The sequence below is a fragment of the Marmota marmota genome, unplaced genomic scaffold (assembly GCF_001458135.2).
Source record: "Marmota marmota marmota unplaced genomic scaffold, marMar, whole genome shotgun sequence".
NCBI lineage: Eukaryota > Metazoa > Chordata > Mammalia > Rodentia > Sciuridae > Marmota > Marmota marmota.
In genome coordinates this window covers 1392766-1404837 of record NW_026000051.1, presented here as the reverse complement: position 1 = coordinate 1404837, position 12072 = coordinate 1392766, and the positions used below count along the sequence as shown (strand labels likewise).

The 12072-nt window shown below is 54.6% G+C and overlaps 1 protein-coding gene across 17 annotated transcripts in view; it reads left to right on the top strand.

The window, feature by feature from the left end:
* Positions 1–12072, top strand: part of Prrc2b (proline rich coiled-coil 2B) — a 78502-nt gene that overhangs the window by 22169 nt on the left and 44261 nt on the right. For 15 of the 17 annotated variants that reach the window (XR_007351152.1, XM_048812857.1, XM_048812855.1 and 12 more), the window contains exons 2-6: positions 3456–3621; positions 4225–4402; positions 7476–7578; positions 10210–10282; positions 10830–10973. Coding sequence is in view for 16 of the 17 variants with exons in the window: in XM_048812857.1 (XP_048668814.1) it covers positions 3507–3621; positions 4225–4402; positions 7476–7578; positions 10210–10282; positions 10830–10973 (613 nt within the window). In the remaining variant the exon portion in view is untranslated. Of the gene's footprint in view, positions 1–3451; positions 3622–4224; positions 4403–7475; positions 7579–10209; positions 10283–10829; positions 10974–12072 lie in introns of those variants that run through there. The other 2 variants (XM_048812851.1, XM_048812866.1) reach the window with 1 other exon arrangement.

The following is a 12072-nucleotide window of genomic DNA, read 5'->3' as shown; positions in this document are numbered from 1 at the left end:
TGAAAGGAGATGGGTACCTGGTTAGTGTTGGTGGCTGAACTTACTTGGGGACATAGTTTAAATGGCCTTGCAAACTGATCCTCCTTTTCTCAGACACAGTCTAGATTCCTAGGGGGCGCTCATCTTTGCCCAGGGCTTTAATGTTTCTGAGGTGCTGGGGTGGGGCAGGGTCAGGTTGCTGGTCTCTGAGAGTTCTCTGGGGCGGGAGTGGGTGGTCCTCAGAGTGGTCCTCAGAGAGCTCTGTGTTCGCTCTAACGTCTGTTTACAGGCCTGGTTAGTGCAGAGTCAAAGAAAGATCTGTTGGCATCAGTGGATTGACAGAAACCAGGATTAACAAGCGTTAAGAAGACTTTTTAGAAATATTTACAGAAACAAAAGTATTTTCTGCTCTGCTTTGAGAATCGTGTGACATTCTGTTAAAGAAGTCAGGCAGGTTGATGCGACTGGAGGGCTGGGGTGCGGCTGGTTGGAAGAGCATTCGAAGCATCCGAATTTGAGTTCACAGTGACAGATCTAGTCCTGCCCCCTGTGTGGCAGGGAGGGGGCGTGGGGTCAGGGCAGGGACTTGGCTGGGGGTTTTTCAGAGCATTTGTGATCTGTGCCCAGGTGACAGCCAGGGCGGGGATCAGCCCTTGTCCTGGTGCTGAAGTGTGAGACTCTGGAACACACCTCCTGCCTGTGACCAGCCTGTGGAGAGTCCCAGCGTCTCTGGGCTGGATGCAGGTCTGGGTTGTGTCCCAGGCCCAGCTTCCTTAGGGCACACGGTAGTGTCAGTGAGGGAGTGTATCATTCCTATTGCTACAACAAACTGCCACAATTTAGTGGCTTGGAACAACACGAAGCTTAGAAATCTGAAATGAGTCTCATGGGACTGAAATCAAGGTGCCGGAGGCTGCTGCTCCCAGAGGCTTGGAGAGTCCCTTCCTGCTCTTCACAGCCTCCAGAGGCCTGCGCTCTTTGCCTTGAGGTCCCTCCTGTGACTTCAGAGAGCATTGCTCCAGCCTCTGTTCCCAGTGTGCTACCCTGACCTACTTCTGCTCACAGGGACCCCTGTGACTCCACTGGGCTCTCTCCACTGATCCAGGGTGATCTCCCACCCAAGACCTGAGCCACACCTGCAAAGCCTTTTGCCATATGAAAGTAACAGTCCCAGCTTGTGGGAGCGAGGACATCAGCATCTGCGTGGGGGAACTGTAACACTCCTTACAGATCTCTTTGGCCTCTTGCGAGTTTTGGAGCGAGTCAGTGTTAGTCCTGGTGTGTCCCTGTCCCATCCATGGAGTAGGGCCTGGCCAGCGTCCTGGCGAGCCGCCCCTGTTCTACCCTCGCTGGCATTGGTTACTTGTTGTTTTCCTTTCGTGGTGGTGATCATGGGGACTGGATTGAGCCTGTACCTGCACCCCGCTTATTTTCTGTCTTTTTGATGATAGCCCTTATTTCAAGGGTGAGGTGGTCTCTGGGTTTTGATTTGCGTTTCCCTGTGGACCTCATCCCGCTGTAGTGGAGAAATGCAAGGTGATCTGCACCAAGAGCCTGTAGAGCGCTGGGCTCTCTCACCAGTGCAGACCCAGCCTCTCCTCCAGGGCTGTGGTCCAGCCTGGGGGAGGTTAGTGTTTTGATTGATTGATTGATTGCAGTGCTGGGGAATGAGCCAAGGGCCTCGCTCATGGTACTCTTTTTATTTCTATTTTGGGACAAGGTCCGATTATGTTGCCCAGGCTGGCCTTGCACTTGCCTCAGTCTCCCAAGTGGCTGGGGTCACAGGTGTGGCCGCATGCTTAGCTGGTGGTTAGGACTTGTGCAGGATGGATTAGAGACTCAGCCTTCAGTGGGAAGGGAGAGTTAAAGGTAGGGGTATGTGCACCTCTACCCTACCCCCGCTTCTGGCCATTCCCCTCCTGCAGCTGGCTGGTCCCTACCCACTGCCTGCAGCTTTGGTATGGGGAGTGCTTGTCCCCTGACCATGCCGTAGCACCTTTGGCACCTCTAGGTTTGGACACAAGTGCGAGCAGAATCCCCTCCACTGTGCTCCCACACACTTGGAAACACCTGTCATTCCCTGACCCTCGGCCTCTCCCCTCGGTCACCCTGAGTGGCCTGGATCTGAGTATGGGAAGGCTGACCAAAACCATGAGGGGAGGAGGGCCTGCTGTCCCTGAAGGAGGGGTGCAGCCTTGATGCGCGCTGTGACTAGAGGCCACTGCCTGTCCCTGAGCATCCTGGGATGAACTGCTTGTTATCTGTCCCTTGGTGCCTGGCAGGGCCTAGACATCGTCAGTACTGGCTGAGTGAAAAAGAGGGTGTGCACACCCGGTGTGTGCAGGGCAGATTCTGCAGAGGTGGGAGGCACTGGCCTCTCTGTCTCGCCTTCTCTGGGCCCAGCTTGTGACTGATCTTTGCTTCTGGTGCTGTGTCTGCAGTTGTGTGTGGACTTTTCTCTCAAGCATCATACTTTGGGGTGCAAAGCACTGCCCAAACACGATGCACCTCTCCTAGCCCACGTGGCTTTAGGACAGAATGTTGAGGGGTGCATTCCAAGAGGTGGCCACCTGGTGCCTGTGCTGTCAGTGGGTGTTCTGCACATTGCTCCTGTTGGTAAGGACACATGGTCAGGTGCCTCCATGAACACTGTTGATTTCTTCTCCATATCTTAATGACAGGGTAAAAGGTCACATTCTTTACATGGGGATTTCCCCCCTCTGATCAATTTTGGCACCTCCAGTCAAGGGTGGGTGTAGAGGAAAAGGTAGCTGCGTCCTCAGTCTTGGCCTGGTGCCGGTCTGCCCGCTGCAATAGCTGGCCTTAGCATTTGGAAGGATAGAGTGTGTAGGTGAGTGCAGGGGGGAAGGGCCAACAGACCTGAAGGTGCTGGTGGAGAGGTTGGGGGACAGGGGTCTCCCTCGTCAGTACTGGGTGGTGCTCACCCTGTTTTCCACACATTGCCCTGTGAACTTGCTTCTGTGGCCCAGGCAGATGCCTTCTGCCTGAGTGCTGGTTCTTTGTTTGAAAAGAGCAGGTTCCCAAATGTTCCTGACAACTGACTGACTTTGGTGGCCTTCCTTTGGTTTCCTCATCCTTGGGACGCACTGCCGTGGCATAGTTGGGCTGTGCGCCTCCCTGGTTTGATCTGCCTGTCTTGCTTGTGATGTTAGGTGGACATACCACCAGGCCTGAGGGTGTACTTTTCCATCTGGGAGAGCTGTACTTGCTCAGAGGACCGAGTGTGTTCAAGTGTGCATTTCCACACAGTCATGGAAGTAGGCTCCAGCAAGTGCACACAGAGCAGCTGACTGGGCAGGGTGGGGGCCCATGGGCCACCTGGGGCAAGTGTGTGTAAGAGGTAAAGGTGTTTTCCTAGGGACAGAGCCCAAAGCTGTCCTCAGATCTTCAGAAGGTAAAATCAGACCTTTGGGTCAAGTCCTGGCGACTCACTCTCACCTCCTTTCCAAAGGCAGATCGGGAGCGGCGCCGAGAAAAATATCTTTACTAGATGACATTTCATCGCAATGTCCGATCGTCTGGGGCAAATAACCAAGGGCAAGGATGGGAAAAGCAAGTACTCGACTCTCAGCCTGTTTGACAAGTATAAAGGAAGACCAGTAGACGCCACCAGGTCCTCAGGTGAGGCCCGGCCTGGAGGCCAGTTCCGCACCCCTTCTGGTGCACCTGAGACCTGGCCAGATGAGGTGTCTGGGCACTGGGGCACAGCCCTCCTTCACCTCCTGCTTGAGGTCTGACTCCAGAGCCTTGGAGACCCTGACTCTCTTGTGGTGGGACTGTTGTCTGGGGAAGCCATGAGTGTTTTAGAATGGGACTCAGTTTACCTTTCTGGGTTTCATGGCTTTGGTTTCCTGGAGTAGGTGGGAAAGTGTTGATCCCATCCACACTCACAAGGCCTCCATGAGTGTCGCGTGGCTCCAGCCCAGGCATCATGTGGGTCTTGTCAAAATGAGGTCAGAGCCATCCCCTTTGCAGGGGGGTGGCTGCTGTGTGGGGCAGGGCTTCTGGGGGGGGTGCTCCTCACCGGTGTTCTGAGCTCCTAGTAGAAGGGAGACCTCTGTGCAGACTTTAGCAGCCTTTGTCCCTGAAGTCCTGGCACAGAGCTTGTGAGTGGCTGCAGTGGCCTCCGGGTGCCTGTCCTTGTCCCTTAGAGGTGGGAGAGCGGTGAGTGAGCTGGCCCCTTTCCTCTGTGACCCCTGTCTGCTCCTTCATCTCCCCCTGCAGTTATTCCTAGACATGGCTTACAGAGTCTCGGGAAAGTGGCCACAGCCCGGCGCATGCCGCCGCCTGCAAACCTGCCAAGCCTGAAGTCTGAAAACAAAGGAAACGACCCCAGCATTGTGATAGTGCCCAAGGACGGCACGGGATGGGCAAACAAGCAGGAGCAGCCCGACCCAAAGAGGTGAGCACAGGGCTGTGAGCGGGCGGTCGGGTGGGGCGGCCCCTCCCCTACTATTGCCAGGTGTGCTCTGGCTCTCCTGCATTTCTCTGACTTCTGGAGCCGGCCCAGGAGAGTTTCTGTGGCCGGCTTGTTCCCAGTGACCAGTGTGCCCCTGTGCATTATTTGGTGAGGACTCTTCACCCCAGAGCAGCGTCTACAGTGACTCAGAGCCAGTTCCTGGAGAAGCCAGTGTGCTGAGCTCCAGGTGGGGAAGGCAACAGCTGCTGGTGCTCCACGCGGCCGGGCTGTCCGGAGCGAGGCGGACTCCTCCTTGCCCAGGGTGGGCATAGCAGCACCCTGGAGGCTCACTGCTGCCAGCATGGCACCCTTGGTGCCTCAGGGGCCACGAACATGGTGCTGAAGTCTGAAACGGCCTCCATGTGGCTCTGGGGCCTGGGCACAGGACCCGGGTGAGCCCTTTCACTGTGGGTTCCCTGGCGCTCTGGCTACTGAGGAGGGCGTCCAGAGGAGAGGACTCGTGCTAGGAGGGAAGCCTCCTCTGGGCCTTGCCTTTGGGGAATGAAGAAAGCAGCCTGGTTCTTCTGCCCTGTCTGTCTCCGGGGCCTTGTCGTGCCGCTGTGGGGAGCCAGATGGTGAACATGACCAGACGCAGCCTGCTAGCCAGTTGTCCGGGCTGTTGCTGGAAGTGCCTGGGGAAGCTGGGACAGCCGCCTCCTGGGGTTGCTTAGGGCTGTTGGTTGGCAGGACAGGTGGGGCCTCAGCAGTCAGCCCCACCTGTCCTTTCCAGCAGGACTGTCTGGCAGCCTGACCAAACCTGGAAGAGTGTCCTCCCTCTACTTCCCGTAGGAGTAGGACTGGGCTGTAGGGGTGGTGACCAGACAGCAGTGAGGAATCCCTGGGTAACGTGGGTCACTAGCACAGGGCTTGGAACAGAGGAGGGGTGTGGTGGAGGCAGACTGTTGCCATTGGCCTACTCCGTGTGTGCCCTGCAGCCCTGCAACGAGACCTTTCAGCGGGAGCCTGCAATGCCTCGGCTGCAGAAGTCTGGAGGGCCAGGTGTCACTCACTTCTTCACCCTCTGCGGGGGGGGCGGGTGTGGAGAGGGAGGGTAGAGCAGGCAGCCACCCTGCCACCTGGGCCTCGGCCTTCTGCCCCGAGACGAGTGCTTGGGTCTGGAACACTGTCTTTTTTTTTTTTTTTTTTTTATTGTTGGTTGTTCAAAACATTACATAGTTCTTGACATATCATCTTTCANGTCACTCCACCTTCTTCAGCCCTCTGCGGGGGGGGCGGGTTGTGGAGAGGGAGGGTAGAGCAGGCAGCCACCCTGCCTTACCTGGGCCTCGGCCTTCTGCCCCGAGACGAGTGCTTGGGTCGGAACACTGTCGTTTTTTTTTTTTTTATTGTTGGTTGTTCAAAACATTACATAGTTCTTGTACATATCATCTTTCACACTTTGCTTCAAGTGGGTTATGAACTCCCATTTTTTAGCCCATATACAGATTGCAGAATCACCATCAATTACACATCCATTTGACTTTACATATTTGCCATACTAGTGACTGTCGCTGTTCTGCTACCTTTCCTATCCTCTACTATCCCCCTCCCCTCCCCTCCCCTCCCCTCTTCTCTCTCTACCCCCTCTACTGACCTTCATTTCTCCCCCTTGTATTATTTTTCCCTTTCCCCTCATTTCCTCTTGTATGTGGAACACTGACTTAAGTAGGCGTGAGATGAGGACCAGTGGCCCTCGCTTTGCCTCGGTTGAGAATGGCTCGCCACTTGGCGAGGTGAACGTGGAGGCATGCATCTGCACAGAGCTTGGCTTCAGCTGACAGATAAGGCATGGTCATGGTGGCTCCTCGCCAAGTGGGTTGCTGCCCATCTGCCGAGCAACACACTGAGGAGAACTGACTGAGGGCTCTGCTGGGGCAGAAGCCGCTGCTCCAGCGCCTTGCTGCCTTCAGGAGTGTGCTGACCATCGGCCACAGAGGGTACTTAGAGGGTCTTTTAAACTTTAAAATATCTTTTGATCCAATAATTGTTTCTAGGGTCACATGCTACTGAACTGCTTACAGCGTACAAAGATTAGTATGTGTACAAAACACTCAACTGCTGTTACCTGTGTGTGGGCCATAATTTAACCAAATTAGAGATTGGTTAAATTATGGCCCAAGTATATTGTGTCCTCATTAAAAACGACAATAGAACTGGGCACAGTGGCATATGCCTATAATACCAGCAGCTCAGGAGGCTGAGGCAGGATGATTGAAAGTTCCAAGCCAGCTTCAGCTACTTAGGCCCTAAGCAACTTAGCAAGACCCTTTCTCTAAAATATATATAAAAGGGCTGGGGAAGTGGCTTAGTGGTTGAACACCCCTCAGTTTAGTCTCTAGTACTAAAAATATAAAGATATATATATTTTTTTTTTGAAGAAGAAGGTAGATCAATATGTACTCTTATGAAAAAATGTTCAGGTTCATAAAGTGAAGAAGAGGTTATGGGAGTGTAGGTACAGGGCCATCCTACTTGTGTTAGAAAAATACAGTGTTAACATATGTATAGGAAAATCTGCCTGGAGGGTCCGTCTGGAGGATGAGATCGTGACAAATTCTGTTTCAGATATGTGTATAAATTTATTTTCACTACGAGCACTTACCTTTCTCATACGCCTAGAGAAGGCAGGCACTCTGCTGGTGTCTTGAAGCAGCTGCCCCCAAGGAGGTGTGGTCCGGGCTCAGCCCCTCCCACCAGTGACTTGGTTTTCTTATGGGCACGGCTCCCGTTGCCTTCCTGGAGCTTATCTGCAGCGCGTGGTCAGCTTGCAGACTGCAGCCTCTGCAGGAAGGCAGCATGCCGCCCTGTCCTGCACAGCGTCATGTCTGTGCCCCTGCCACAGCTGGGTTCCCCTTCCATCTGCCAGCATGGGCGTCCACTGGGAAAGTGGATCTTCGCTGGCTGGCAGAGGCCTGGTGGCTGGTGTGGAGCTGCCCCCTGTGGCTCTGGGAAGCACAGGGCCTGGTCAGGTGGCCTGCTGCACCTAACCCCCAGCACGGGTCTTGCCTTTCTCTAGTTCCAGTGCGACGGCCTCTCAGCCGCCGGAGTCGCTGCCGCAGCCGGGTTTGCAGAAGTCTGTCTCCAATTTGCAGAAGCCGACACAGCCGAGCAGTCAGGAGGTGAGTGCTGAGGATCCCATCCTGATTCACCCGGCACTGTGGCCCTCCATGTCCCTGCCCTTGGGCAGACTGAGGAGTGGCTAAGAAACTGTGGTGGTGGCAAAGGAAGCCGGCCTGCAGTGTGGAGGGATCCCCAGAGGCAGCCGGTGCAGTTGTTCTTGGGTTCCTACACAGGGTAGCTCCGTTTCCCCAAACTGCTGCTCTGACATGAGCGTAGTAAGAATTCGAAAAGTACCAGGCCACAGAAGGGCTCAGCTGTGAGGTGAGCTCCTTTGTGGAAGCCCTTCTCAGCACTGAGATGTGTATGGTACCTCTAGGGGAGGGATGTTGGGGGTGGCATTCCCAGGTTGATGGTCCTGGAAGCCTTTCTCAGCTGAATGCCTCTGAGCACTGATGTCTCTGGGAACACGCTTTAGGAGACAACCAGCCATGGTCCTTTCAGATGTTTTTCTAACACGTCATAACCAAGCAAGAGGTCACAGTGCTCTTGGCGCATGGGGCCTGGCCGTGGGCTTGCAGAGATCCGCAAGGTACACTATACCTAGTGGCAACAGAGAGGGCGGGGGAGTCTGAATTTTTTAGAAGAAGAAGAAATGTTACAGATACCTGGCACTCACCAGCCCTGTTGACCGCTTGGTTGTGCTGCTCTCTGGGTGACCTGGGTCTGCAGTGCCATCCCCCGACTGCCATACCTGCTGGTGGGGGGGCCTCTTGCTTTGCTGGGTATCCTCCTCCACTCAACTCTGACCTGTGCTCTTTGAAATGAAAAACACAGAGGAAAAAAAAAAACCCTGTTACTGTGAGACTCCATATTCCTTGGCCTCAATTCACTGGGGCCTATTGACATGGAGATGTTCAACATCCTTTCTTTTTCTCAGAATTTGAAACTGAGATTGTGGTGCCACGATGTTTCAACCTGGTTGTGTTGAGCTTGGTAAACATACATGTGCTTGCTCCTGGGTGCAGTGGTGTACCTGTAGGCCCAGCTTCTCAGGAGGCTGAGGATGGGGGATTACTTGAGCCCATGAGTTTGAGGCCAGCTCAGAGACCCCACCCCTGGACCTGGGTAAGGTCCTGGGCCTGTGTAGAAGAGAATTCCTACAGGGCCTGGGCTGTGGCCAGGTGGAGGAGCCCTGTCCCAGCACTGTACACAACCCACCACATCCTGTCTTCCCCTCTTGTTAGTAGCTACTGAGTCTTCTGTCTCATGCAGAGGAGAAGTAGAGGAAGAACCTATTGATTTGTAACTTTCAGAACATCTCAGAGTAATTCTAGTTATTTTGTTTGTGGAATAGAATTCACTGGCAATATCAGCACCCCATCTTGGTCCTATAGGCTTCCCTCCAGTTGGGGCCTCTGGGTGCGGGTGGGGAGTCACCCTGTGGATGCAGACACCAGTGGAGGTGTGGGATTCAGTGTGGGGGAGGAGAGTGAGACCTGATCCTGACCTTGATTACTGCTGGATCTGAAGGCTCCCCAGCCCCCAGGATTGTCCAGCCAGAATGGCACTGTCCCCATTAGGCTGAGGCACATCCTTTATGTGGATGTGCCTCAGGCAGACACCCAGGCAAAGCACGCAGGGCAACTCAGATAAAGACCTGACCACCTCTGTGTCAAAGCCAGAAGGATGGTTTTTCTGCTTGGAGGAGGGTGGGCTGGGAAGGAGGTGGATGGAAAGGTGGTTATTTAATGTATCTCATCCAGTGTGTGGTGGGATTGACATGCTACATTTAGGGGCCCTTGACCTTGGGAAAGGGGCAGGCAGTGGAGTCCAGCGTTGGTGGGAAGGGCAAATGGGCTCAGCAGTTGGAACTTGAAAGCCTTTGCACTCAGGTGGGCGGGGCACAGACCCTGGTCCTCACCCTAACTGGGGGTCTCTCTCAGCCACATTCTGGACATGAACCCTGGCTGGGCTGTGTATGTGAGGGTCACCCAGGCTGGGTGTGCCTAGCAGCATGCCTGACCCTCCTGAGCTGTCAGCAAAGGCTGCCCCATAGGGCTGAGGCTGGTAGGCAAGTCCAAGTTAGTAGGGGAGGAGGACTGTCAGGTGGGGGCCCTGCTGTGTGGAATGACAGGTGCGCTGGGTTTCCTGGGTGCCCCTTGGTTAGCAGTGGCACAGCATTTGAGAAATGTGAAGAATTGGGGTTTGGTCCATGCCTCTGTAGCAAGGCAGAGTCGCTCTGTGTGGGCACCAGGGACGGCCTGATGGAACGTGGTAGAGCAGGGGAAGAAGGCCCCGTGGGTCTGCATCTGGCTCGTTGGGATAACCAGCCATGTGACTGTGAGCCGGTCACTGCCCTGTCCTGCTCCTTCCCTTTAAAGGGACAAGGCAGGTTGAGTCCCTGCAGATCCTGCACTGAGAGAAGTGCCGTGCAGAGAGCTCAGGTTGTTAGATCCTGCCCAGAACATGATCCCTGTTGTATCTGCCGAGGGCTTGGATCTAAGGTGCCAGCATCTCAGCGCAATGCTGTTTTTCATTGTTGTTGTGGATCTGGGGATGGAACCCAGGGCCTTGTGTGTACTAGCACGTGCTCTGCCTGAGCCCCACCCTGCCTTCTCAGCATTCTGGCCTGCACACTTAGTCATGGGCTCACTGAGCTAGCTTTCCTTATTTCCTTCCTTCCTTTTCAGAATACAAATTCAGTGCCAGGTGGACCAAAGTCATGGGCACAGCTGAATGGAAAGCCAGCAGGACACGAAGGTGGTAAGTGTGTGCAGGGTGTGTGTGGCCCTGGTCTAAGGGGAGCCCAGGGGGTGAGTTCTTTCCTGACTGTTCTGGTTGGGGCGAGGCACCCACCTGCTCTGTGGAATCTCTTCTCCAAGTCTTCATGTTCATGGTGCCCTGGCCTTTGCCAGTGGTGGAGTTGCTACTTCTGCAAAAATGTTGCCTCTGACTCCAGTGACTGTCATCGCTGGAGACGTTCCTCTTGAATGTCCCAGACCTAGCTGAAGCCTGCTGGAGTCACATGGATGTGCCTTCTGGGTGGGAGCTGCTGATGGAAGGCTTCTTGCCTGCAGCCATGGTGTCCCCAGTGGAGGTGGCACATCTTGCCTCATGCCCTGCCCCAGGGGTCGGTTGGGTGGGGCCTCGTGCCTTCCCAGGTGGCCACCTGCCAGCACAGATGCCCACAGCATGGCTCACTTGGAACCACTTCAGGGCAGCGGGGCCTTCAGCGTGTGGAGCAGGAGAGCAGACATGGGGTGATGCTGGGCTCAACTAGCTCTCTGTATCTTTCTGGCTTTCTCCACAGGTTTAAGGGGCTCAAGCCGACTGTTATCCTTCTCTCCCGAGGAATTTCCGACGCTGAAAGCAGCTGGAGGGCAGGACAAGGCTGGCAAAGAAAAGGGCGTCTTAGATCTGTCGTATGGGCCAGGACCAAGCCTCCGCCCTCAGAGTAAGTGAATGGCCATGTCGTCCTGCTCCCCCTTCCTTTCTGCCCTCTTAGAGGGCGTTGGAGCTTCTGGGCCCCAGGCTGCCTCCACCAGACCCATGTTCTGCTGGACTTCTTCTCCAGGCCCTCCCTGCCTCCGCCTGTCTTGCCTTTGGGTTAGGCCAGGCCTGTCCCCTCCTGTCTGTCTGCTATGCTGGATATTTGCATCAAGAACATGCCCAAGGCCAGCCCACTGGAGTCCCTGGTTCCAGAGCTTGCTTCTAAGCCAGTTATTTCTAGACCTAATGGAGCCTGTTGGAGTCACTTGGGAAGTTAGCTTCCAGCCCACTCTGGTCAGACCACTCTCCACACTCTGGGGCTGCTGTGCAGCCAGCCCACACTACTGCCCTCTGCTGGTGTCTGGCACGGGGCCTGCGGGACTGTGGCAATGCTTGCTGCAGCTGGTGCTTCCTGGAGGTCTGGGGTGGCTTGAGGTTTGGGTGTTTAGGCCAGGGATGCTCAAGTACCTCCTAGGTTCAGGTCTTGCAGCAGAATGGGCTGTTGTTTGCTTGTCTTGAGTAATCCCCAAGGCCTTTCCTGTTGCTGACTCTGATGCCAGGGCACAGTTGTCCTGTGAACTCCATGACCACTGTGCTTCTCTGCTTAGGACAAGGACTTTTCAGTGGCCTGCAGGGGTTTATTTTGTTTGCTGCAAATATATAACCAAGTTGTGTAGAACAGAATCGTGTCTTTCTGGGATTAATTCAGATGAGTTGCTGTGTAGGACTATGAAAGTGTGGGACTAGAAGCAGCTTCTGGAATTAGTTCCTTCTCATTTGAAAAGATGAGGATGTGGGTGGCCCAAAGGGTGACCTCGCTTGCCTGGAATCACCTGGTTTCAACTCCTAACCAGAAGCTGACTGACCAGAGTCCTTCCACCCCTCCAGTGCCTCCCTGGCCCATACAGCAGTCCCCCTAGTCTGCAGTTTCTCTCCACAGTTTGTTGTCTGTGGGCAGCCACCTCTGAAACTACTACTGGAGGTTTGTTTTGTTTTTGTTGTTTTGCTGGGTTCAAAATCCAGGGCCTCATATGTGCTAAGGCAAGCACTGTACCAGGGAGCCA